At 31.5% G+C, this 27,194-nt stretch overlaps 1 protein-coding gene across 5 annotated transcripts in view; it reads right to left on the bottom strand.

Annotated features, from left to right (window-relative positions):
• LOC118202754 (putative phosphorylase b kinase regulatory subunit alpha) overlaps positions 1 to 27,194 on the bottom strand; it is a 138,645-nt gene that overhangs the window by 40,749 nt on the left and 70,702 nt on the right. For 3 of the 5 annotated variants that reach the window (XR_015043072.1, XM_085823971.1, XM_085823973.1), the window contains exons 17-19: positions 13,269 to 13,341; positions 10,690 to 10,781; positions 2,444 to 2,626 (exon numbers count right to left, since the gene is read on the bottom strand). Coding sequence is in view for 4 of the 5 variants with exons in the window: in XM_085823971.1 (XP_085680097.1) it covers positions 2,444 to 2,626; positions 10,690 to 10,781; positions 13,269 to 13,341 (348 nt within the window). In the remaining variant the exon portion in view is untranslated. Of the gene's footprint in view, positions 1 to 2,443; positions 2,627 to 10,689; positions 10,782 to 13,268; positions 13,342 to 23,726; positions 23,872 to 27,194 lie in introns of all 5 variants that reach the window. The other 2 variants (XM_085823972.1, XM_085823974.1) reach the window with 1 other exon arrangement.

Raw genomic sequence — 27,194 nt, 5'->3', positions numbered from 1 at the left:
ATTCAAGGCAGAGTTTGGGCAATCTTATTAATTAAAAATTAAATAAATATTGGTACTTGCATTTATGACATGCATGAGCTTTCCGATTCTTACTCAGCTGTTCTGTGTTTGAATGTATCCTGATAAAAAACACCAACAAAAGAAATACCTCGGTACTTTTCCGTTTTGCCGGCGCAAATCTCACCAAGCAGACTTTATTGGCGACAACATACAGTATACACATAAAAAATATTTAAAAAAAGTTAGTTCTAAGAATTCTTTTAAAAAAAGAAGGCATAAACATTTTAATATCGCTTAAAATTTTATAAAAAGCCAATAAATAAAGACAATAAATTTGTAAAAAGACATTAATTTAAGAATTTACTATGCTTTCATGATTCAACATCCTGATTCGCCGGTTCATATCATGTGACCGCAAGCGATCTCATCTCACGTAAACTACTCTACAAAAATCTAATGCTCTCAGTAATTATCTACATTAATTCCAAGTTAAATCTTAATTTGGAACACAAGTTTAAATGCAAGAAATATTTCAATTCGTACGAATAGCTTACTCAGAAATTATGTAAAACTGTAGTGCTTTACTTCGCTAATGCATTCTCATTAGAATGGATGAATTTAACCCTTGACTTTACCTTTTCTAGTATATTTCCGGCTTCAGGTAAGCGCTGTGATTGCATCCTAATTGACTTAATTACCGAAAATGGCCTTAGACATAAAACTGAACTATCTGATAAAAATTCTATGTAATTATATGCCAGTATTGAAAGAAACAATCAATATAATAAGAAAAAGCTACGACTTGTTTTGAAAATGAGGCATAAAAGGTTACCAGCGAGAATATTCCGTTTGGCATCGGTTGTACCATTATTGGCGACTTTATCGCTTGCGCCGGCAAAACGGAAAAGTACCAATACCTCTTTTGTTGGTAAAACTAGAACAAGAAGTCCATAGGCAAGTGTAACATAATAAATTTCACATAATGCCAGACTGGAAGAAAAAATGATAAACAATGCTCATTAATAAATTCCAAAATTTGAGATTTTCAGCTATAGCAGCTAAAAGTGTAATAGCTACTTTTTGTGTTGTGTGTGTGTGTGTTTGTTTCTTGAAAATCTAGATGGACGCAAGAGCAGGCTTCGAGGAACACAGATTGAAAAATGCTGTTATAAATGGATAAAATACATAGAATATTTCCAAAAACTAAAAATTTTACAAATAAAAAAATTGATTAATTTTTATCTCATAAAGCTTAACTATTCTTATTTTTTAAATACATAAAATGAATAGTTTTTATTTTATTTTTAAATCTCCTAGCAAAGATTTGTATTATTCATAATTTTAAAAGTAAGAAAACATCATAATAACTAATTACCAATAAATAATATTCCTTATCTTATTACACATATTGTGAATATTTTTACTTTTGTACAAAACTTACACTGCAGAATTTAATTTCTATGCATGCAAAAGTGTGTGCAAAATGCAAACTAACTAATATTATTCAGAAACAAGATAGTCATAAAAATAAAAATGTGAAAATAAAATAAAATATGAAAATAATTTTCACACTTAGGCCAATTTTCAAAAGACTTTTCTAATCTCACTTAATTTATCGATTAATTAGTCTTATTTTTCAAAAGATTCACTAAATAGATGTAAAAGAAAAGACAGGAAAATCTGAAAATTTTATTACAACTTAAAAAGAGTTTTTGTGATCTTCATTTTCCAAAGGAAAGTTTAACCTTGGAAAAATTACAAATTGTGAATTTACGACATTGGAATTCCTATAAATTTCTACTTAGTTTGGCTTAAGGTCTTTTATTTATCTTCAAATTACATGCATTTTCAACGAGTTCAGTAATGAGACCCATTTAAAGGCAATTTACACCTCTTAATATCTGACAATTTTCAATAACAAGACTGTCAATATGAATTTATTATGCCTGTGATATGACTTCAATATAGAGATTTAGATATTATCTGCAATCATAATATTGACTTTTTGTAAAAAGATTATTTTATTAATAATAAATAATACCATCAATTTAATTTATACAAATATTTCTAATAGTAAACATTTTACAGCTGAGTATACAGAATTTCTCACTTGTTCTAAATATATAAATTGCATAAATTAAAAACAAATGATGATGGTGATAATATTGATAAAATTCAATAAAAAGATAAATTCCAATTCTTCTACATATCCTTTTTTCATATTATTGATAAAATTCGATAAAAAGATAAATTCCAATTCTTCTACATAACCTTTTTCATTATTATTTTTTTATGTGAAAAATAAAAACTTGGTTTTACTTGCCAATAAGACAGCACACTATTTATTTATTTAAATGTTATTCCATGTGTTGTCAATCAGATATACATTCCTTTTATTTTGAGGTTAATACTTATATGTATCATCAAATTTTTAATTACTTACCTGGATCATATTTGTCAACTTGAATTGATCTCGTACGTTTGATTATCCCACTAACACCCGATCGCCGAGATCGCATAGAGCTCTTTTTTCGTTTCACTGATAATTGGCCGTATGGCAGCGTATGCCTCAGGAAGCATTTATTTAACTCTTTCTCCAAATAATCTCTCACACTTGTATTAAGACCTGAAATGAATAAGATGTCTTATAATACATGACCTGAAAAATTATACTTATTAATATACTTAAACATAAGCAATCTCCCATAAAAGTACGGACAAAAGTGACCAATTACATAAAATTTTTCTACTTCAAAATTCACGTCAAAATAGAAATTTCTCAAAAATAGAATAAAATAAATAGATAAATAACAAAAAGGCATTAGATATAAATGTTAGCAGTTTTAAAACAGTTATACTTGAAGATTCTAATGTACCTTTCAACAGATTAGAATTTAACACCTAATAGACCTTTTTTTAACCTGCAAGCATGTGCATGATGTTTTTCCTTATCTGTTCTTTTTTTCAAACCATGACTTACCATCTCATTTCTTCAGCAGCTGTCATCAAAGTCATGACCTTTAATTTAGATTAGGCTTTCAAATTTCTAGTTTCTTTATTTGCTAATTGATTACTCTAAATATTATTCTGAGGTCACATTTGCCCCATGAGTATCCTCCAGTAAGTTCAAATTTCTTAAATTCACATGCAGAATTTTTTTTGGAATTTCCTTATCTTCCAAATTTTGCTTTCTAAAAATGAAACATGGTCATTTTTGAATCCAAAATGAAATTTATGAGCAAAATCACACCTTTTTCAACATGTCAAAAATGTTATGATTTATAAGAAAATGGTAATATTTGATAACATTTTATGTTATATGAATGAATTTTTATAATACATTGATTAAATTTATTTTTTCTAATTAATCTCAATATTTATTTTGTATTATTAAATTTTACAGAATCTTGTATTAATTTTAATAAAAATATTAAGATCACGATTACTTTGGAAGTACTTTACAAGTAATAAATCATTAGTGCAAGTAAATCATACTTTAGAAGATATACAAATAATAAATAATTAAAATTTTTACTTTAAAAAAAATTGGGAAACTGTCTGATTTCCTTGAATGTGCAACAGACAATGCAGCCATTGCGTTTTTCTCTTTTTCAATATAAAAAAAACTTTCCTCTCAGCTTTCTCATGTTCAGGGTCAAGAAGGACCTTTCCTTTTTACCTCTTCTGAACTCACACACGTAGGTAAGATAGGTAAGTTTTCAGTCCAAAAATTTGATGGCCAGTATCCCACAAAAAAGCACCAAATAGAGTCTTCACAACGTGTTTTTACTGTTTTCACAATATTCATATATATATAAAAAGTCGAGACAGGATTAACCGTTTGAGTCCGGCACGCACTTCACTTGTTGTATGCCAAAAATATGGCGCAGCGGGATAGCGCTTCTCTTGTTTTGTATCGAGAATGCGAAGACGCTGCTGTTGGTTAGTATACTTGAAAAAAAAAAAATTATTGAATTATTCAATTGGTTTCGCATCAGGAGGAGGGGCATGCTTTGGTCCAGGTACAATCAAAAGTCGTTAATTTGGACACCCATAATCCGGAATGATCTATAATCCGGACCTCAAAGCTACAAACTTTCTGCGCATGCGTCGCCATTTACGCGTGCGCATAAGAGCTTTATGGCTGCAAATATGCGTGTGCGCGTGCGCATAATACATTTACACACACGCGTTTAATGCATAATGGATGGTATAAGCTAAGCTAAAATTATCTAATTCAGTTAATGTTGCAGATTGCGTCGTTCCTTAATCTTCGAATTGGATCGGGCTTATTACATTTTGCAGACTGCTAGAGCAATTTTATAAAAGTAAGCTTGAACTTTCAATTATGTCAAATAGAATTTCCGATATATATTTACTAATATGTAAAGGATCTACAAAGCAAAAGTATGTTTCGAAATCCATTAAACAGAGGGTGGAATTGCTGCAAAAAATGGATAAAGGCATATCCTTTGATTATCTAATCATTCTGAAATCTGTTTATCAATTTCACGTTGCTCTGCGGGGGGGGGGGGGGGGGGGACACCGCGGCACGCAATTAATTGGAAGTTGATCTGTCAGCACTATCCTTATCTTCAGAGCAGATGTTTTTTATTTAAGTTGGCTTACAATTCCTTACTAAATGTAGTATTTCATCTTGATGTACTCCGTCTTTGATATGATTTAAATCAAATTCCTTGTCATTATGATTCGCTTCCGATAGTGAAGAAAGTGACACAGAGGTTATTGAAAACGAAAAAATTTTGATTGACAAATTAGTCGGTATTCTCGACATGGCAATTACAGGACTTGAACAGCGGAACTTTGTAACTAAACAAGAAATGATGTCTGTTTAATAGAATTAAAGAGAAAGTATTATCACATGAAATGAAGCAACTTGAACAACTCACATTGAGAGAAATGTTTAATAAAGTAAACAAATAAATATTAAGCTTTTTTTTGTAAATTTTGATACCCTTTAGATCATAATTGTTCTTTATTTCATAAATTATGGTTTCATATTTTTAATTTTATAATTTCTGCATGCCATCTTACCAGATTTAAACTGATGATCTATAATCCGGAATCGTCGAAGTCCCGACGAGTCTGGATTAACGACTTTTGACTGTACTTCAGAAAAAGTATTTGATTCGTTCAAAAAAATTGTATCCACGAGTAAAAACTCATCAATCATATCGTCATCGGAGCTACTTGCAGTTACTTCATCATTATCACTGCTATCACTAATAACTCATAATCTCTTAGAACGAATGATGATGTCACTTCCACTATCACTTTCAAGGTCATTACTATACTCTTCATTATCACTTCTCATAACATAGTAACTTTCAAATGAATCAGAACTTGACATGGGTTATTTCGTAATTATCAGTATAATACTTGGTAAAAAAATGAAAACAATTTCCAATTCCTATAAAACAACTGCTACTGATATCACTACAACTGACTAACCAATAGCAGAGTCTTCACATTCTCGATACAAAACAAGAGAAGCGCTATCACGTTGCGGCGTATTTTTGGCATACGACAAGTGAAGCGCGAAAACACTTTGCCGGACTCAAACAGTTAACCTGGTGCAAGTTTCCCCACTCGAACTCTGCTGCCTCAAATTTCCAGTGAATCATCAAATTCGTTTACGGTGTGTGATTTAACGGCATATTCAAATGTGCTTTGAAAATCATCGAGTACCTGTAAGTTCAAAATCGAAAAGTATTTTGTATCACAATCAGTGCCGCCAATGTAGCGAAATATGGTTACTGGTTCTCGCTCGCTTTGAATATTCCTAATGCATTTCCGATCATTACGCGAAAAGAAAAACATCCAAAGTGCTTTGAAAGTCAGCAAACTCATGAGTGAAATAGTGTTTTGTGCACATTTTGCGTTTTTCAGTGTTCTTATTCAAAGAATGGAATATTTTCAAAAGTTATTAATGTGATATTGAAGTGGTATGAAGTTCCAAATGGAGAAAATTGTGTTTTTAAAATGACTTTGCATTATAAGTAATTTTGCATTTATAAGTAATTGCATTGTGTTATGATTTTAATATTTTGCTTAAATCATTCTTAAAATCAAAGTTAATAATTCAAAAATATTATGATTTATTTAAAATGTAGTTTTATATTTATGAATTGGGAAAAAGACTTTTCCGTTTTAGCGGCGCAAATCTCGCCATTTTGCAGACTTTATTGGCGACAATATACAATATACACATAAAAAATGTTAACCAATGTTAGTTCTAAGAATTTTTTATTTTAAAGGCATAAACATTTTAATATCATTTAAAATTTTGTAAAAAATAATTAAATAAAGACAATAAATTTGTAAAAAGACATTAATTTAAGAATTTACTATGCTTTCATGGTTCAACAAGCTGATTCGCCGATTCATATCACGTGACCCCAAGTTATCTCATCGCACGTAAACTATGCTAAAAAAATACAATTCTCTCAGTTCAAGTTAAATCTTAATTTGGAATGCAAGTTTAAATGCAAGAATTATTTCAATTCATATGAATAGCTTACTCAGAAATTATGTAAAACTGTTGTGCTTTATTATGATAGTGTATTCTCATTAGAATTGATGAATTTAACCCTTTGCCTTTTCTGTATTTTCACCTTCGGGTGAGCAGTGTGACTGCATTCTAATTGAATTAATTACTGCGAATGGACTTAAAACTGCAAAAGGACATAAAATTGTACTATCTGGTAAAAATTGTTTGTAATTTTATGATAGTATTGAAAGAACCAATCAATCTGATAAGCAATGGCTGCAACTTGTTTTGAAAATGAGGTGTAAAAGGTTACCAGCAAGGATATTCCATTTGGCAACAGTTGTACCATTATTGATGACTTCATCGCCTGCACCGGCATAATGGAAAAGTACCGGATTTGAAGATTTTACTTAGAAAAGGTTCCTAATACGAATACTATTCTTGTATTACTATTTAAATTTCTTTGAATTTGTATTTTAAAATTTTTACTGTCTGTTAAGAATGAAATTATTCTTTGAAAATTTTAAATTCTAGGAATTTCTTTAATGTTTTCAAGATAAACGTTGAAAGCTCTCACCTTTATGAAAAATACATTTTTTTAATCTAACATTTTTTATTTTTTCATAAGATAGAGTGTGTTTTTAATTTTTATAATGGAATGACAGCAGTTCAAAAAAGGCCAATTGCCTCTATCGAAGGAACGGAGGACTTTTCTACAGTAATTGCTAATTGGCAAATCTTTTGAACACTAGTGAAGAATAACACCAGTTTGCTCAACTGATAAATCAATGTGATGGATATGCTGGTATTTAGAAAAAGTTCTGCAGTCTTCAAGTTTTGTAAAGAATAAGTAAATTTTAAATATCTTAATAGTGAAAAGTTTGAAATTTGTTGTGTTTACAAATGATGTGTTACAAAAATTTTTTATTTTAAAATGCCTTCCTTAAAAAACATAATTATGGAAATTCTAACAAATAACATGAAAGTTGGCATCTCAATCTGTAATATAATAGAAATATTTTCATCAACAAAAATTTGAAAGACTTTTATTTGAACATTTACTTTGTGAAAAAATTTGAACTTTTACCATGTGGAACTATCAAGAACTTTACAACATTTTATTGAACATTCTCATTTCAGGACTCTAAAATATGCAATTGTTTTAAAAGAATACAAGGCTAAAATTAATTATTGAATTCAAAATTTTATGACTTCCAGTAAAATTGATTCAAAATATCGGTCAAAATTTTATGACAATGATTTTTTTGTTTTGTTTTGTTTTGTTTAAAAGTTAAATACGCTTGTTAATATGTTTTGTATTTTTCACATTTTGCTGCTCTAATGCTTTTTCTTCTACCTTGCTCACCCAGCCTTCTTTTGAAGGGGGGGATATGTAAGATATAACAAAATATGATAGCTGTTTCAAAAAAATAAATGGCGACCTCAAAATTAACATTCTAAATTTGGTGATCCCTAAATTTATCTCTTCTCACAGGTTTCAGATTTTTCTACCTTACATAACGTTTTAATGCAGATGCCTCTTGTCCAATCAAATTAATTTTAATCCAAAACTCTGAACTGAAAATTTCCTAATCGCAATCTTCTTCCTGTGAAAGTACTATAACTCTTTCCCTTTTTTGCATAAGCTCTGCTGCTGGCAAGCTTTTCATCCATGCTGCTGCTGCTTACTTGCTGAAGATAACTTCCTACTTTAAAATGAAAATTACAGTGTTCAAATATAATTAGGAAACATCTTGTCTGAAAAAGGATGATTTGGTATGTGTAAAAAAATAAAGATTGTGCTTTTTCAAAATACGTTGTGCTAAAGTGCGTCATTATGTTTTCAACTCTGTCACCTTCAACCCACTATGATGTTCTCAGTCATCTACGCAGTATCGTAAGCTGTTAAAGTTCTAGTGCCTTCATCTATGCATTTATAAAATCATTACATGTATATGTGTGATGATTTTTTTCCTTACACAACAACTCTTGAATCAAACTTTCAAAAAATTTCCATTTTCCATATTTAAACTTTCTGCATTCATGTAAAGAGTTGGTAAGATTTGGGGTAAAACTGGACAACTAGAAGTGGTACTTTACTTGAAGCCCATAACAGCTTTTAATTGAAAACTGGAAGTTGTACCTTACCACACATTTTTTTATGAAAATCTGTGTTTCGTAACCTGTGTTTTCATCATAGCACAAAGTAAATTTGGGAATTTCAATAAATTAGATGATTCAATTATTTTTCCACAGCTGTCACGGCGTGGTTATGACGCAAGCTTTACGGGACAAAATAAACTTGAAGTGCCTATCTGAAAGAAACAGAGGTTTGTGACATGGTCTTGTCTCTTTGCCTTTCATTATTTATCTTCCACCAGCCTGTATACTTTTGGTCCAAAAATTTGAGAGTGAGTTCTCAGTGAATAAACATGAATAATAGTCTCCAGAACACATTTTCTTTGTTTTACAATGACGTCTGTTTGTCCATGTGTATATGTATAACAAATTTTCATACACAATTACTCTTATATCAAACTTTCAAAATTTCTATTTTCTGTATACAAGCTTTGTATGTTCATATAAACAGCTGATCATATTTCAGTAAAATTAGACGACTAGAACAGGCATTTTACTTGAAGCCCACAAGAGTTTTTAATTGAAGACTATTAAAACAAAATCCAAAACTTTTAAATTTTAGTATTTAAGACTTTTATATTAATGGGAACAACATATTAAAATTTGACTAAAATGAATTAACCAGAATTTACCTGAAGGTCAGAACATAAAAAGATGTATTATGATACAATTATTTCTCAAAAAAAGTATTTAAAATAGGTATGTATTTAAGAACAACGTACTACATAAGCATTAAATATGCTTTTGGAATTCTGCTATAAGCAAAAAGAATAATCTCATTATGGAGCAATTAAATGTATTAGCCTCAATTCTGAGTTCGTTTCACTTTTGTGTCGTATTGCTTTTCAAATAAAAGGGTGCTGCCATCAAATGTTATTATTATGTGTTATGTTTAAAGAAATAGAAAAGAAATTAAATAAGTGTAAAAAGTGTATGTCAACTATTAATACTCTATTGGAAGATAAACTGGTTTTAAGGATTTTGTTGGTGAATTTTATGCGGGCAAGTGCAAAGAAAGTGGTGTTTAATAAAGATAAAATGACATAAAAGAGTTGATCATTTTATTACAAAAAGTGAACTGAGAAAAGACTGAAAAGGAAATGCATGGCAACATTTAACACTCTATTATGAATTCTAAACATATGCTGCTTTAAGAAATGTTGTGATAATAAGTCATCGATCTGTGTATCTGGAACACTTTACAATCAGAGGATATACTATAATCGATGCGATATTTTCAAATTAAAGCATGCAATTGTGTATACTTATTGCTGTTCATTATATGGGAGGAGAGAATCATAAAAATTAAGTATTGTTTAAAATTAACAATGAATCATAAAGTCCATAACTCCATGTCTCAACATGGAATTATGGAATTGGTCGGAGGTACTAGCCATATTAGATTTTTTCAAATATATCTTAATTAGTCCTTTATTATTAATATAATATTAAGAAATATATTTACCAGTCCATTCCTTTGCATGCTATCTTAGTTTAGGCACAGACTATTTTAAAGAGACAGAAAGCAAAACATATTTAGCTCAATTCAATGTATGTTAATTACACTTTTTGGTGTGTCTATATGCTCATTATGCAGGGTATTCATTACATGAGGCACTGCAGCACATTCTGTTTTTCAAACCAAGTCTATTAAAAGTAATTTCATGTGTATTTAATTTTAATGGTGAAACAATTCCCAGTTGACTGCTCACAACTAGATGAGTGCTCTGACAAGAATATACAGGTTAGCAATTCTATGCCAAAATTTATTACTTTAACGTATCATTATTTTTTGAAGAAAGAATAAATAATGTGAACTTTGATTACAGAAAAAAAAAGTCTAAAGTCTGTCATTTAATTATGAAAATCATTTTAAATATATACTAATTTCTTTTTTAAAAAATTCAAATTAAATTAAACAGCTAAAGTCTAATTATATAAATTCCACTGGACTCCTAGGAAAAAATTCACACAGCTGAGAATAAAATAGAGAAATGCTGTTAATTAACATAACATGATAATGATACAAGGCAACTTACTGTCTGGATCTCCCTCCTCTTGATTATGTAAAAAACTGAGGCTTGTAATACAAGAAGTGCTCTGAAAATCTTCTAATGTTCCAAGAGCAACCCTAATAAAATAAAATAATATACTATTATAAAAATCTTATTCAGGGGGGGAAAAGATGTTACATTATGTTAATTAAGAATTTAATTTGAACCAATAAAATTATAATTTTATTTTTAAAAAATTAAGTTATTCAATTAATTAATTTATTTAAAAAAATTAACTTAGTATTATTTGGTCATACTCTCTGAGATAATTTTTAAATCATCTTTTGGTATAGGCAGAATACTTTCTCTTTTTACAATTTTTAAGAAAAATCATACATTCTACAAATTTCTTTATTAACATAATCTTGATTTGTTCATCTGGCTGAAGTTCATCTGGCACTGAAAATAAATGTAGAAGGAAGAAATAAGGGAGAAAAGGAAGCAAAAATTTGAAGGGGAATTTTGCTGTCAGAAATACCAAGGTGTTTTGAAAAGTTGGATGCTTTTGAATATACTTTCAGAATACTTCAAGGAATTTGGGTTTTCAAAGAGAAAACACTTGGACGTGTACACTAGCAAATATCATTAATTGAGCTTGTGCTAACAGAAAAGATAAAAACGATACCATTGCAGATTAAAGTGAAGAGCGACCAGTTTTCGACTATATGTTTGTATAAATTTAAATTACGTTATAGAACATCATATAATCATAAACAGAGAATCCCATGATTTCTTATTCGAATTATTTGAATATTCATGAATTTATCCAGTGATGTATGTGGATGTTACCTAAAGACGTTTCCCTCTTGATGAAACCAGGCTTTCCTTTCATCTCATGCCTTAAAATGCTTAGCCTCTAAAGACTGATAAAGACTCAGACCAAGTACTGATGAAATGGATTGAATTGGATTATTAAGTTATGGCAAAGCATGGCTATCTGCCCTAAAAGATCTTCGTGAAGAACTTTCTAAGGGAAACCTGCTGGCATACATGTTACGGTGAGAAAAACCATGAAAATGCCCATGCAACCAGCCCGTTTTCGAACCCGGAGCGAACTACCAGTGTTCAGCGACTTTATCGCTCGACCGTTTCTGGGCCTTTATGAAATGGACGGTGATAACTTTATTTAAATTTAATGTCAGAAATTCTAGGATGTTTTAAAAAGTTGGATACTTTTTAATATACTTGCTGAACGCCTGAAGAAAAAGAGCAAGCCATTATGAAGAAAAAAATAAATTTTTGCACAAAATTTAGTATTTTTTTTTAAATTTAAATCTTTTTAATCTTATATTTGATTCTTGAGATTTCAAAAATAAAATATTTGACTAAAATATGAGTAACATTTTAAGAAACTAAATGTAGGATGATAAAATTGTGTAAAGCAATGAGCATAATGCTAAAGCTATTTAAAGCAATATATGTAAGTCATCCTAAGTTAAAATGTCTGTTATACATCTTTCTCATTTACATATCTTTTCTGAAAGGAACATTGAAAGGCATGTTAACTGTGCTTTACTGTATTTTCTCTTTTAATATAATCAGTTTTCAGATGCATCGTAGTCTGGGACACAAAGTATTCTTCCGAAAGAAACACAATTCAAATAAATAAAATAAAACCCTGGAAAATTTTTATTAATAAATATATTTAAAATGCTCAGTTCGAATGCAAAAAATACTAAATTTGAAGAGACAATGCAACATAAAACAATTAAAATAAAATTCTAAAAATTTAAAAATTACCTAAAATAATAACTGTGACAAAAAAAATTATAAAGAAAACTATTTGAAAAAAAATAAACGATGCACCTTACATTTAAACTACACGGTTTCAAATGGGTAAATAGAAATTTTTAAAACAGTTATTCGAAAGAAACCATGCAACTTAAAGAATTAAAATAAAATTCGAAAAAGAAAAAAAAAAATATTTAAAATAATAACATAAAAATATAATATAAAGAACATCATTTGAAAGAAAGAACATTGTGATTTTTTCCCCTTTCATGGAAAAGGAAAATAAGTTGTCATATATTAAGAAGTTTGCTAAGTGAACTTTTCTTGGCACAAGCTGAAAACAAAGCGCCAACATAAATTTGTGAATTTCTTTGTAAATTTCGCACCAAATTTTACAAAATTTAATATTTGGGCATAATTTGAATTGTAGAATCAAAATATGTAAAAATTTGGCATGTTATTTCAGAAAAAGTCCAATTTTGTGTCAAAATACCTATATTAGAATAGTGTTATATATAAGTCTAATATATATCCTAAGTCACACTTTCGAGACATGAAGAACACAATTTGAATTTTGTCAATTGGCCCGGTAGAACATGAGATATAGAACTGTCCCCCCTTTTTTTTGCACACTGTACATTACATAGCTAGGCTTAGTGTCAGTGTTTATTAGATTGTCTTTATATCTTAATATTATTTTATAAAATAATACATGTTTTTTGTGTAATAATTACAGAAAAGAAAGGTAAAAAAAACTGGTTTAACTATTTTAAAATAATTTTAAACATGTTATAAATCTCTATATATGCTATAAAAATTATAAATTTACTTACCTTGTACCATTAATATAGCCACTTTTTAACTTCTTTATTGTTGAAATCATAGCAAGAGGAACTTTTTCATGCTCTAAAATATAAAAACAAATACATGAAAATATATTGTAGACATTGCATACCAAAATGCCTCTTCTCTTCATAATCATATGGATTACACATCATTAAAACATTTGATAGATATTTATATAATAGATAACTATCATAACAATTTATCGCTATTACAGACATTATAACTAAAAACTAATACATAAGAAAAATTTTTGGTACAAGCAAATTTGCCTACAAAATTAATTATATAATAATAATAATTTGTTGCTTACTGATAAATATTTTAAATTTGCTTGCTAATTCTTTAGCCAAATAAATTGTTTGGCAGGAATACAACAATGTTTCATTCAAGTCTAAAATATCGTTTTCTATTTGTATTAATAAAAAAGAAAAATTCCATACACATGGCATATGCCATAGTTCTAGCTCAAATTCATTAATGAGTGAGTGACTTATGAAATTTCAGAAAATGTCAGCAGTATACCCTATCATCTCCTCAGGGAAGTAGAAATGCAGAGGAAGTATTATTATATTATGTACACAAAACACATACATTATTATATCATACATGCATAATAAAATGGCACATTATTTGTATGACAGTGTAAAATGCAACATACAAACACAGATTAGCAAATTCATTTTGAACTACTTACCTGCCGAGTATCTTTTTATCAGAACTACTAGAGCTGTAAACTGAACTACTAGAGCTGTAAACTTCATTAATGAAGTACAACTATTTTAACAAAATTATTCTATTCATTTTAAACAATTTCAGAGAGTTTCTTTCCTTTAACGATATAACATTTTGAACTTCCTTTTATAAAAACAGTTTTCATGGGCACATTTACATAATTACCGATATATAAACATAATTTTAAGTATTTAAAATAATTTTAAGTAATAAACATAATTTTAAGTATTTTAAGTATTAAGTGTTTGATTTCACTACTTATAAGAGGATTAGGCATATTATAATTGATTTTGAAGCCATATCTCCCAGGTTATGCAGAATTAGATTGAGAGGTAGATTCTTCAAGTACAGTTTAATTAATATACATACACCAACTGAAGATAAGGATGAGAAGGATACCTTTTATGAAAAAGTCCACGCACTGTATTCTGCCAGCCCAAAACATGATATCAAGATTGTGCTGTGAGATGAAAATGCCAAAATAAGGAGAGAAAATAGGTTTAGCCTACCACTCATGGGCATAGGCTACATCTTGACTCAAACAATAATGGCCAGAGACTGATACCTTTTGCTTTGGAACATGATATGGTTGTGGCCAGTACTTGCTTTCCACACAACAGAATTAACAAAATGACTAGGAAATCTCCAGATTGTGACACTTTCAATCAGCTTAACCCATTAGCCACTGGTGTTGCGTTGACGCAACGGTCAAAATAAATGCGTATATAAATATAACTACCTAAGATATTTTATACCAGCAGATGATTTTGTGCAGGGAATATTATGAAGATTATTTCTGTAAAAAAAATATTTGCCTTCAATAATCATTTTGTTTATAATAATTAATCTCATACTTTAAGCAAAATTTTTGAACGGGTATTTCTGCTGAAAATATTTAACGAAAGAATCGCCGTCCGTATGAGTGATCTATTTTTAGTCAAGGTCACTGTTTATCAGAACATTAAATCAGTATATTTGTGTTGCGAAGAAAGGGAAAACAGGTGTCGCGTTGACGCAACGTCAGCAGGAAACGGTTAATCAATCTCCTTTTTCACTCATTCCTTTCGATGTTCTGGTTCATGTTCTGGTTGTTTAAAAATGCCTAGAACTAGGTATCTTACATTAGAAGAAGTCCTTCAAAGATTTTCTGATGAAGAAACAGATGATGATAATGTTAATAATGACCAGAATGAAACTGATATTGTTGTTGTTCCCCCACAAATTGCAGAGGTTACTGACAAAGAAGAAAGGAATGGCAATGTTTTAAATAATGATAATGATATTTTACCAAATGATACTGCTGGGGAAGTTGAAATTCACATAAAAAGTAAGTTTCAGCCTTCTAAAAGCAGTTATAGTCATACTAAAAAGTTTAAAAAGCAGAAGACTGAAACCTTGAAGAGGATAAAAAAGGAACTGTTAGTTATGTCTCAGGAAGAACATGAAGAAAGAGATAGAAGAGAAATTATAAAAGTAAAACTAGTGCACATAATTTCGATTTTCTTTTTGGTTTAGACATTTACTCTCTTCTCGTTGAACAGACAAATACATACGCTCAGTGAAAAAATACCCAGAATTTATTGCATCTGAAGCCTATATGAGAAAATGTTTGGAATATTATTGCTTACAGGATATCATTCTTTACCTCAAGAAAAATGTATTGGTCTTTTGATAAGGACATTTCTGTTCCTGTTGTATGAGAATTGATATCACGTTTGCAGTACATGAATATTAAGCAGAACTTGCATTTGACAATAGTCAAATTGACAATACTGGTAAATTATATGAGGTGAGACCATATCTAAACTTACTAAATATCACCACTTTTTACTACTGGAAATATAAAGTCTGTTTTAGATTTCAGACGCGAGAATGCATTATTTCTTTTGTAAACTCTTATTGAGAGTGTAGAATTAGCTAGAAATATATCAGCAACAGGAAGACCTAGTAAATTCAGCATTCAAAAACCATTGCATGGAGATGGTAGACATTTTATCGTAAAGTCCGTTGATAACAAAAGACTTTGTTGTAAAGAGTACCATAGCCAGACTGTTTATAGATGGAAAGTATGTAATGTAGCTTTACATCATGATTGTAATCAAGTTTTTCATGCTTGAATCTTTCAAATGAAATAATCTGCATTTGTAAAAGAAATACAATGTATATTGTAATATTAAATTAATTACAAGTAAAGTGATTTGTAGATTTATAAACCGTTATACAGCGAAAAAGTAATCCTGCGCTCCACTCAAAAGAAACGTCACACGAGTACAATCCTACTCATTAAACATCCGTAGTCTTATTCCGCTGACATTGCGCGAATGCAACACTCGCTTTTTCCACAGGTAAGAGCATTTTTTTTATTTTCAATGTAAATTTATGTTATAAATGCTTAATTTAACATTTGTTATTATTTTCATGAGAAAAGAAACATTCCTTGTAGTTTTGGCGGTTAATGGGTTAACCACGTATCAATTGACACCACACATGCCTCAGACATACAGGACATCAGGTCATACCCTTACTTGGTTATGATGAAAATCAGAGCAAGAATCTCTTATGCCTGTAAAGATCAGGGGGTGAAATTAAATGAATGCAAAAAACATCAAACTGGAGTGCATAGATAAGAAATGGAATCTGTTAAAAATGATTATTATTGAAACTGGCACAGAGTCTTAAGCAGAGCAAAAAAAGGAATGAGTGATGACTGGTTTGATCAAGAATGTAGCGCTGCCAATGACCTTAAAAACAAAGCATGCACGAATATGCTTAAAAGAAAGCATACTAGATTAGTTGTTGATGAATACAATTATGATAGGAAAAAATGAAAATATGAATTTTAACAGCCGCATTTTCCCAAACAAATATTACACACAAACTGAGGGATTAGCCATGAGAAGCCCTCTCAGTCCCATCCTGGCTGATATCTACTGCATTATTATGAATCAAAATTATTTGAAACTTAAAATTTCCCAGTATGTTTCTGTTATGTAGACGATACTTTTACCCTGTTTGATCGTAATAAAGATGATTTAAAAAAAGTTCTTTCAACAATCAATTCCATTGATCCTGCTATTCAGTTCACTTCTGAACTTGAGACTTGCAAATCTCTTCCATTCCTCAACATTCTGGTCACATGTAACACATCCAACTTCAGTACTACAGTTTACCGTAAAACCTTCATCGGTCTGCCTTTCACCACACTTCAAATCATGTCATCCAACTAAATAAAAGTTAGCTTCATTTTATTACTATGCTTTCCATGCACTTCAAGTTTGCTCATCGAAATTGGTTCTTGATCAAGAACTGAATTATTTAAAAGCAGTAGCTACTAACAGGGGCTTTTCACCCAACATTATTAATCAAGCAGTTACAAAATTCTCATCTCAACACACCAAAACGCACATTCTTGTTTTAGGAGATTATCAGAATTCTGTTGTCATTCCTTTCTTTCCATCAATTAGCTATAAAATTGCACGTATTTTACAGAAATTTAACTTTTAAGTTGTTTATTCTCTTATCAATAAAATTCTGAGTTCCATACTCAAGGACCACATTCCACAGTTGAAATCCTGGAGTATTTATAGGATTCCTTGCAAGTGTAGTTTAATTTACATTGGTCAAACTAAGAGAACCTTAAAATTTCACGTTAAGGAACATGAGGCATATGTTAGAAAAAAGAAAACACAGAAGTCCTCTGTTGCCCAGCATTATTGGTCCAAAAATCACACTTTCAATTTTTCGGCAGTCAAAATTATTAAAAAAATATCTTCCAATGGTGAATTAAGTTTCTAGAGGTGTTTCACATTCAAGAAAATTTTTCTGAATGAAGATCTAGTTAACTGATCTGTTCTAGTTAACGACCCTAATTCCAATACATTTTTGCCTTCAGCTTTTAAGGAAATTATGTTTTAGTTCTTGTTTCATCAACAGATGGTGCCAATAACTTAACTCCGACCTTCCCATTCTTATCTAATCATTATATCTTAACTCATTCGTTTGCACTTTAGCAGGTGAGGATGATGGTTCAGTAAAACCATCGAAATTAGTCCTGTGAAAATTTACAAATATATTGCTGATTTTTGTTGTTTGACTTCTAAATTAATGGTGAATGTATATTTGGACTTCCAAGAGCAGAAACAGGTTATCAAATGGTACTGGAAGTTTGAGAACGTTGCTAGGGTTCAGATACAATGGAAATGTGAGTTGAAAATGTTGCTGGGGATTCAGATACAGTAGAAATGTGAAAATGGGACTGATTCCCTTTCAGTGTTAAAAATTACGTGTATAAGAAAAAAAATCAAGATTCATGGAAATCAGTGTGTGATGTGCAGAAAAGCCGATCAAGGTGACCTCGCACAGCTACATGTGATGAATCCTCAGTTCAGTGCTGGAAGTATTTCAATGTTCACCATAAAAATCTTCAAGGCAAGGGTCACATGAATGTAGTGAGTGATAATGTGCCAGGCCAGTAGATAGGCTGCATGGGACCAATAAAGTTTCCTGCACATTCTCCAGGCCACTCCATTTTCCTTATTAGGCACAGTCAAAGATGAGGTGTATTGTCGTAAATGGCATCACCTTAACACGTTCTGGGATCAGATTCAAGAATTGTAGCAGAAAGTAGCAGTGTACGTAGAAAGACCATTGTACATTTTGGTGCAAAGTAAGGAATTAGTTGTGATTCGTACTGCGAACTGTATCGATGAAGGCCAGCATTTTGAACATTTACTTTAAGCATAATTTGGAACATTCTGTTTGACCAAAAAGGACACTTTCAAATTGGACTACAGCCTTACTTTTTTTAGAAATTTAACTTTGTAGGTTGCAAAATAAATTTTCTATAACAGTTATCAGGGATACAGATATAAGTGTGTATACATTTTTCTGACTCACCCTGTAGTTGATCAGATTTACCAAATTTCCTTCAGATGGAAAAAGTTCATTATTTATGTAAGATGTTTTTAAATGTAAAATGATATCATAAGCTAATATAAATAGAGTGCACATTAAATTGATGCAATTTTCAGCTTGCTAAACTATTCACATAAAACATATATTACAATTAAATAATAAATTTCATACAATTTATTATGAACTTAGCACAAAATACAGAAATCAAATAAAAAGCTTAAAATCAAAATTCTACAACATTTGAATAAAAGGCAAATGCTACTAAATATTTTTTCTGGGGGAGGAGGTTATTATGTAAGGAGAAAATAAGATCAAAACCAAATAAATTTAAAATATAATATCATTGTAATTAAATTAACATCGATTTTTTAAAATACACAGTTACCACAAGTTGCCGATAAGTGATTTAAAATCTGAATTGAAAGCATTACCAGTACTTACGATGTAACAATACATGAAAGCTAAAACAGAACTGAAAAATACAAAATAAATTTAAAGCATCTGGATAAATAAAAACAAATTAATCATCAGCCTATTAAAGACAAAAACTTACAGCCTAAGAGCTCCAGTTGCATAGAATCTATGAAAAAGACTGCACTATTAAATATCTTTTGAATGTAAAATTATACGAAAAAGCAGCCTTTTACTAGTGTAATTTCAATTAGCACATTAATTTTTATGGCAATGAAACACATGTGCTTCTTCTTCAGGAGCAAAAAAAAATTTGCATAATGGCAGAAGCAGAAATCGCATATATCAAAAGCAGTGAACAAAGCAAAGTGAACATGAAGAAGAAACATGTAAGAAAGAACATGTTCACACGACGACAACACCACCTATCTAGGAAATAGTAATGACATGTGAAAAACTAAGGCATTAAAATTATGAAAACATTAGGAAGGACTGGATTGGAATTATTTTCATTAATAAAGTATCTAAATTCTTCTATAAACTTCAAAGAAATCCAATTCACCAACAGGAGAAGTAATTTTTAATTTAACTTTCTGGGTAATTTTTGTAGAATAGAAGTGAAAATGAAAACCACACTTGGATATTTGCAATCAATATCCAAGTATGGTTTTCTATCGAAGATTCATTTAAAACTCTCTCCTTTTTGAATCTAAGATTCATATTCATTGACAGGAAATTTTAACATTTTTTTTAGTTTGATGTATGACAAATCACATTCACAAAATAAGCTATAAATTCTGCAAGAATTAAAATTAGGGATGGAATCTATGTATTGAGAATGAAGTTTACTGATATGCTAGCAAATGGTCTGAAAGTTGAAATTTCAGATTTTAAGAATCCAGGTGATTTTGTAACTCGCAAAAGGATTATATGGAATAATGACAAGGCCATTACTATTATTTCTAATAGCAGACTGTGTTTTTTGATAGTGAGACACAAAGGTTTTAGCCTTGAAGCAGTGTCATACATCGATCAAAGTAAAAGAACAAAATTTTGCTTCAATAAACATGAATCTTGTACTCAAAAAGAAGAATTAAACAAATATTCAATACCTAACCATAGCTGGATGCTTGATTGCAGTTTTTGAATTGGTTTGGTAAAAATGATAAGAAAGTTTCTTCAAATGGTAAATTAGATTTCCTCAAAGTTTTTCATTTTCTTAAAGGGTATCTTTAATTAATGACAGCAATTCCAATCTGGTCCTTTCAAAATGCTTTCACAACTCCAAGACGCTTTTCATATCTCATTACTAATCTCTTTGACAAATGACACTGCCTGTGCTCACTTTGCTCCACCCCTTACTTTTGGTATAAAAGTGGTTGATCAATTTTTTCATGTTTCATTACTATTTTCCTCAATGATAATAGCTTTATGTTTTAGCCTCATTAGCTTTATGTGCTCATTTTGCTCTGTCCACTGATTTTGGTATGAAAGTGGTTGCTCCTTCTCCCATTTTGCAAAACCTCTTTTTGGTCCTGAAAATGAGGGACCTGTGTCTAATCGCCCTTGAAACTGACAAAGTTTTATTCAAAACCTATGCTAAAATTGGATTCCTTTTCTGCTTTATTTTAATTTATACATGGCTGTGTTTTCTTCTATTTGATTATCTCTTGTATAATTGATCATTGATTATGAATTCCCTTTTAAGAAATGAGTTAAATATGGTAGACTTCCAGACTGCAACAATTTTGGTCACAAGGGGCACCTTTTAGTAAAAACACAGCAATACTCAAATTTTTATATAGGCCTTATGGGAATGGAGGTGTTAAAACCTAATACAATGATAGTAATGCTATTGCTATCATATGTAAAGGGTTATTAATAGCATTGCAGTCAGTTTATTAATAGGGAAGAATAAAGTTACTTTGAAAAAATGTTTATCATATAAAAATTAGTGAAACAAAATTATGAAACAATCAGAATTATTTAATTCATAATTTAAGTTTCCAATGAAAAACTGGGGATAAATGCAACTACACACAGATATGTGTTTAAACATTTGAAAGCAAATATGTGAATGATATATTTTATATCAGAAAAGCACAAAAATGTATAGATGTTGCATTATTAGATTTCAAACATTTTTTTATTTCCAAAAGTTTAATTTTTATGTGACTCTAAAAGTTACCTTTTTTTTTTTTTTTTTTTTTAACAAAGCCTTTCTTTTGATCGGGTAAAAGTGTTTTATGCCACATAATTTTAACAGCATATAAGAGAAACTTTTCTTTTTCTAAGGGAAAAAGGCTTTAAAGGAAAACATATAAACTTATTAAATATAGCTTCCTTTCCACAAGTCACTTATCAAAATTTCAATCTGTATATACTTTAACTAAAAGATAAAACATGAGAAAAAATGTCATAAAGTAAAATGCTAACTTATTTATTTTTTAAATGGAGCCACAAGTTTGTGATCAATTAATCATGAGACATTTAGACTTACATCTTTTTTTAAATGCCTTATAAAGGGTGTTCCACCCAAATGAGGCATAAGAAATCATGTTGTCATTCCATAAATATTTCACCAAATGTGACAACATTTCAACAAAAGACAGCGCATTATATTAGAAAATTAAAGTTTAATACTGTAAACAATGAGGGAGTGTGTTTACAAACAAGTTACTGCAGGAAAATAGAATGTCATGAAGCACATGTCAAAGAGCAATGAAAAAAAAAAAAAAAAAAAAAAAAAAAAAAGACCTGTATCTGTATTAGTTTATAAGTGTTCATAGCCAATCAGGTGGGATAGCGATTAGTGAAGCAGACTGCCCTACTGAAGGTTGGAAATTCAAATTCTGGAGAAGGCTTAAATGTTTTCAAATGTATAGTATCCATGAAGCATGAGGCACTCAAATTGTGCAGCAAGCTGAAAGTGGTTTGGAGTGGTACTCTTGAGTGGTTTGGTGCTCTCTTGGCTTAAAAATTAGGACAGAACTGGCACATACATACTCTTACCTGCATGGTGTTCAAAGCTTATGCCAACAACAGATGCAGTTTTGCATTTCTTGCCATAACAAAATTCATGGGCTCGTTTTGATTAAATCAGACAAGTGAGAGCAACAAAGCATGAGTTTTCATGAAATTTACAGGCTGATTATTATAAATGCATTACATTCTGCCATTGGTTCCACAATTCATTGCAGAGAAGCCTGGAATACACATGATTCAGTGATGAGACATGATTCCACCTATCTTGTTATATTATAGAGTAATCAGGTTAATTGGAAGCAGAAAAGATGAAAAATAGCAACGGCCTTCGCCGGGAATCGAACCACGGACCTCTGGAATACCGGCCCAGCGTGCTACCATGACACCACGAAGGCATGCTAGGGAAGTGGGAGAAATACCTTATATACTCCCCTTTTTAAAGGGTGACTAGGGTTTTAGGGGACCTAGTCGCCAAATCCTGGGTGCAGAGAATCATCATCCACAACCCTTTTAGTTCGGGCGCCACTTATAGAGCCATTAGGTTAATTGGAAGCAGAAAAGATGAAAAATAGCAAACTGCCTTTGCCGGGAATCAAACCACGGACCTCTGGAATACCGGCCCAGCGTACTACCGTTACACCACGAAGGCACACTAGGGAAGTGGAAGAAATACCTTATAATATAAACTCCCCAAAACATGTTTATAGGGCAGTGAAAGGGATTTACGAGGCATGCACTACTCAAGAAACCCCTTCATTCATAAAAGCATGTTCTGAGCATTATTATAGTGGCACATAATCACGGCTATTCTTTTTCAATCAATTGCGACTTTTGTCAAAAGGATTATGGCTCACAAGAATTACCAGATGTAGTGATTTGATAATTCACCCACCTGGGTTTTTCCTGAAACCTTAAATGAAAGGGCTACAAGGACAAACCATTCATCCTTGATGAATTACAGTAGAACACCCACCATGAAATTGAGACACTGACACACCAAAGTTCTGGTAGTCACATTTACAAACTTACTACATCATGCACGCTGAACTGTATTTAGAAGTTTGAGGGTGGGAGGCCCTCTCATGATTTATGTTTATTTCTCACACATACTGTATATCATGTTCAAATTTTGCTTTATTTCTTTCCCAGTTACACAACAGTTTCTGGGATCCTTTCGAATGGAACACCTGTTGCAAAGAAGTATCCCACCCCAAATATTTCCACAGTCCAATCATTATATATTCAGCTCTTTGGTAAAACTGTAGCAGTTGCTGGCTCTAAAATACTAATTTATACAAGATTAACAATTATGCCTAGCATTAGGGATCATTAAGAAAATATAGAATTTTAAATGAAATAATATAAAATAAAATATTGAACATTTCAAAACTAATCATACTAACCTAAATAATAACGATGAAATCTCATGCACATTGTAGGGCGACCAAGCATTCGCCAATTAGTCCTAAGGAAAGCTATATCTGATCGTACTGTACTGGCAAGGAGTTCAATATCATTAACCAAATAGAAATCTTCTCTGTCAAGATTCTACATGCAAAATGAAAGGACATTCAAGAAGCAACTACATGCATGCTCATTAATGCTGACATCTAAAGACTACAAGCAGCCTATTAATTCCCAGATTCATTCATTTATCATGAAAAGGTTTAGCACAAATAAAAAATTCTAAAACAAAAATGTTAAACTACAGCAAACATAGACTAAATAGCATTAAAATAATTTGATTCTTTTGTACATGGTTTCAAAAAGTTGCCTGAAATGTTATTTTGATGAAAATTTGTTACTTTGCAGTTTACATAAATAATCCCAAATCCCTCAAAACAAGAGGGGAAACAGAGTTTTACTACTATGAATTCTTATTTTAATTTTGATTTGCTTAGATATTGTGTTAAACCTCTTATACACTGTGGCAATTATCCATATTGTTGAGGAATTGCCTTGCTTTGACTCCAGTTTAAACTTTAGATGCTTTAAGTTTATATATGTTGATACAGACTTTGTATTAGCTATTTTTAGTAGAATTTGTAATTCAAATTGTTTTATATTCCCATACAATGCAGCATGAGACTTATTTGAAGAGAATGCTATGCTATAAAAATTAAAATACTCTTTTGATATTCAGAAAAATCAAGAAAATACCAGAATATTCTCGTGCAGGATTAAAAAGACTACAAAAGCTGGAGGAAAACATCTCAATCCAGTTGTTTACTTAGTTCTTGTTGTGAATTCGCAGTGAGATCAGATTAGCTTTCTCTCTTTTAAATTGAGTTTTATTTATATTTTAGCAGTTCAAAATATAAGTACTGTGAGATATTGCAATATTGTATGAATATCTCTGAGGAAATTTCAGCATTCTTTTTTTTCTTGGAATAGGAATAAATTTTGTTAACTTTTTATCGACTTGTGCATTCAATCCATTACGAATGCGTACGCATGCAAAACTCTTTGGTGTCAGAAGTGGGATTTGAATGCCAATCACAAGAGCAATGGAAGAGCAGTAAAGACAGCTGATAGCAGCCTTTACTGCATTTACAGAAGAAATTAAAGTGAGCCAAGAAACTGTTAAATAGGAGATGAAAGCAGTTAAAAAAAGATGGATGTGTCAAGAAAAGATTGAAGCAGGATAAGAAGAGATGAGAAGAGAAATTACCTGCATTATAGAAAATAAATTTGAGGCTATGGTAGGCAGAATAGACAAGGTTGAAAATAAAGTTGGACAAACTGAAGAAAAAGCTTCTTCTGTCAAAGAACAAAAAGAAGAGAATGTTTTGGCTGTGGAACAACAAATTGATTACAGAGTTTTTTCTGTCACAGAACAAATAGAAGAGAGAATTTCTGTTGTGGAACAACGAATCGAAGAAAGGGTTTTTGCCATTTAACACCAAATTGTTGATACTTTAAAGAAGTTCATAGCGATGGCAAAGAGCAATTCTGATAGTTTTAAATTTTTACTTATGCTTGCTTGTTTCTCTCTGAAGCTATCCACTTATGATGGGAAATTCTCCTGGCAAATATATAAGACACAGTTTTCTATAGTGGCAGAAGCAAATGGATGGGATCCCCAAGCTAAGGCCTGTCATTCCGCCACTTCTCCGAGAGCAGATGCAGAGGATATCCTTCAGGCTGTTCCTGAAAACAGAAGGCTAGATTTTGAAGCTCTATCCGGCATATTGGAACTGTGCTTTGGCGAGAAATTTTAAAGAACTACAGGCTTCAATAAAAATTCTATTAACAGAAGCCCACGGAAACACTCCAGGAGCTTGTCAATGATGTTGAAAGGCTGTCCCACCTCACCTTTCCAGAGTGCCCGACAGAAACAAGGGAAATCTTGTCCCTGCAATACTTTATCGATGGCATTTGGGATAACGAAATACAGCAAGCTCTACAAATAGCGGATATCACCACTCAGTCAGAGCTGTGCAAGTTCATGAGCCAGTGGATCAAGTGATGGCTCGTTTAGATGATTTAACCACACAAATCAATGCTTTGATATGGAAAAAGGAAAGAGAAGAAACTGACTCTAAAGTGTTGGAAATGCAGTGCTGAGGACATGTATGAAGGAACTGCGGAACACCCCAGGACAAAGAAAATAAAACAGATGATTTGAGAAGACAAAATTAGTGCCTTCAGTTGGAATACAAATAAAAAGAAACCAACCCTAAAGTGCTGGAATTGCAGTGAAGGCCACATACGAAGGAGCTGCAGAATATCCTAGAACACAGAAAGTAAGACAGATGATGTAAACAGACAATTAAATGCCATGGAATGGAAAAGGAGTGACAAAAAAAAAAAAAAAAAAAACCAAAGTGCTAGAACTGCGAAGCTGAAGGCCATGTACAAAGGAACTGCAGAACACCCCCAGGGTATAGAAAATAAGATCATTTCCCAGCAATGACACAGGAAACAAATTAATGATCATATCATGGAGTGGAGTTTGAATGATAGTGAAAAACACCATTTTAAAGTGCTCAAGATTTCTGAAGTGAGTGGCAACAGTAATAGACTACCCATCAATGGGCATAGCAATGGAGTTTCTTGCAATATGATCATTGACACAGGAGCTAATGTTACCATCATTCAGATGGATTTAGCTTAACAGTTTAGAGATAAACTTATTTGGACGCCATCCTGTGTTACCCTCCAGACTGCGCCTGGCGATGAAATCTCCAAAGCTGGAAAGTTAAATGTGAACATCACGTTTGGAAGTGCTGCCTACCATCATACGGCATATGTAGCAGATATTACAGATCCTTGCATACTCGGATTGAACTTTTTAAGGAAATACAATTTTTCCCTGGACTTCAAAAACAACAGACTGCTTTCAGCAAAAGAGGATACAAGTATTCATTATCAGAAGGGATCCTCACCTGGAAACACTAATGTCTTGTCTGAAAGACCCTGCTTTGAAAGCTGCCGAAATCATGCTAGGGTGGAATAGAAACACTGGACTACTGGCTATTCTCCATCCCAGATGCTCATTGGTTGTGACCTTCGTCTGCCTTGTGATCTTTTGTCTGGTCGCCCTCCGGATGCACCTTCATCACCTGAGGAAGACATTCAAAATCTCCAGGCCCGGTTTGAAATGATGCACAACTTTGCATGAGAGCATGTCAACTTGGCGATGGAGAAGATGAAGACCCGATATGACACAGGAGCTACTGAACATCAATTCAATGAAGGAGACAAGGTGTGGTTGTGGAATCCGACTCGACAGAAAGGACAAGGTGTGGTTGTGGAATCCGACTCGACAGAAAGGACTCTGTCCAAAACTAGAGTAGCCTTGGGATGGTCTGTACACAGTCCTAAACAGGCTGAACAACGTTGTGGTTTGGATCCGTAAGTCATCAAAC

This window comes from Stegodyphus dumicola, chromosome 9 (assembly GCF_044657685.1).
Source record: "Stegodyphus dumicola isolate Sdum_Otavi_A_Nest chromosome 9, ASM4465768v1".
NCBI lineage: Eukaryota > Metazoa > Arthropoda > Arachnida > Araneae > Eresidae > Stegodyphus > Stegodyphus dumicola.
This window is presented reverse-complemented; position numbering and strand designations above follow the sequence as displayed.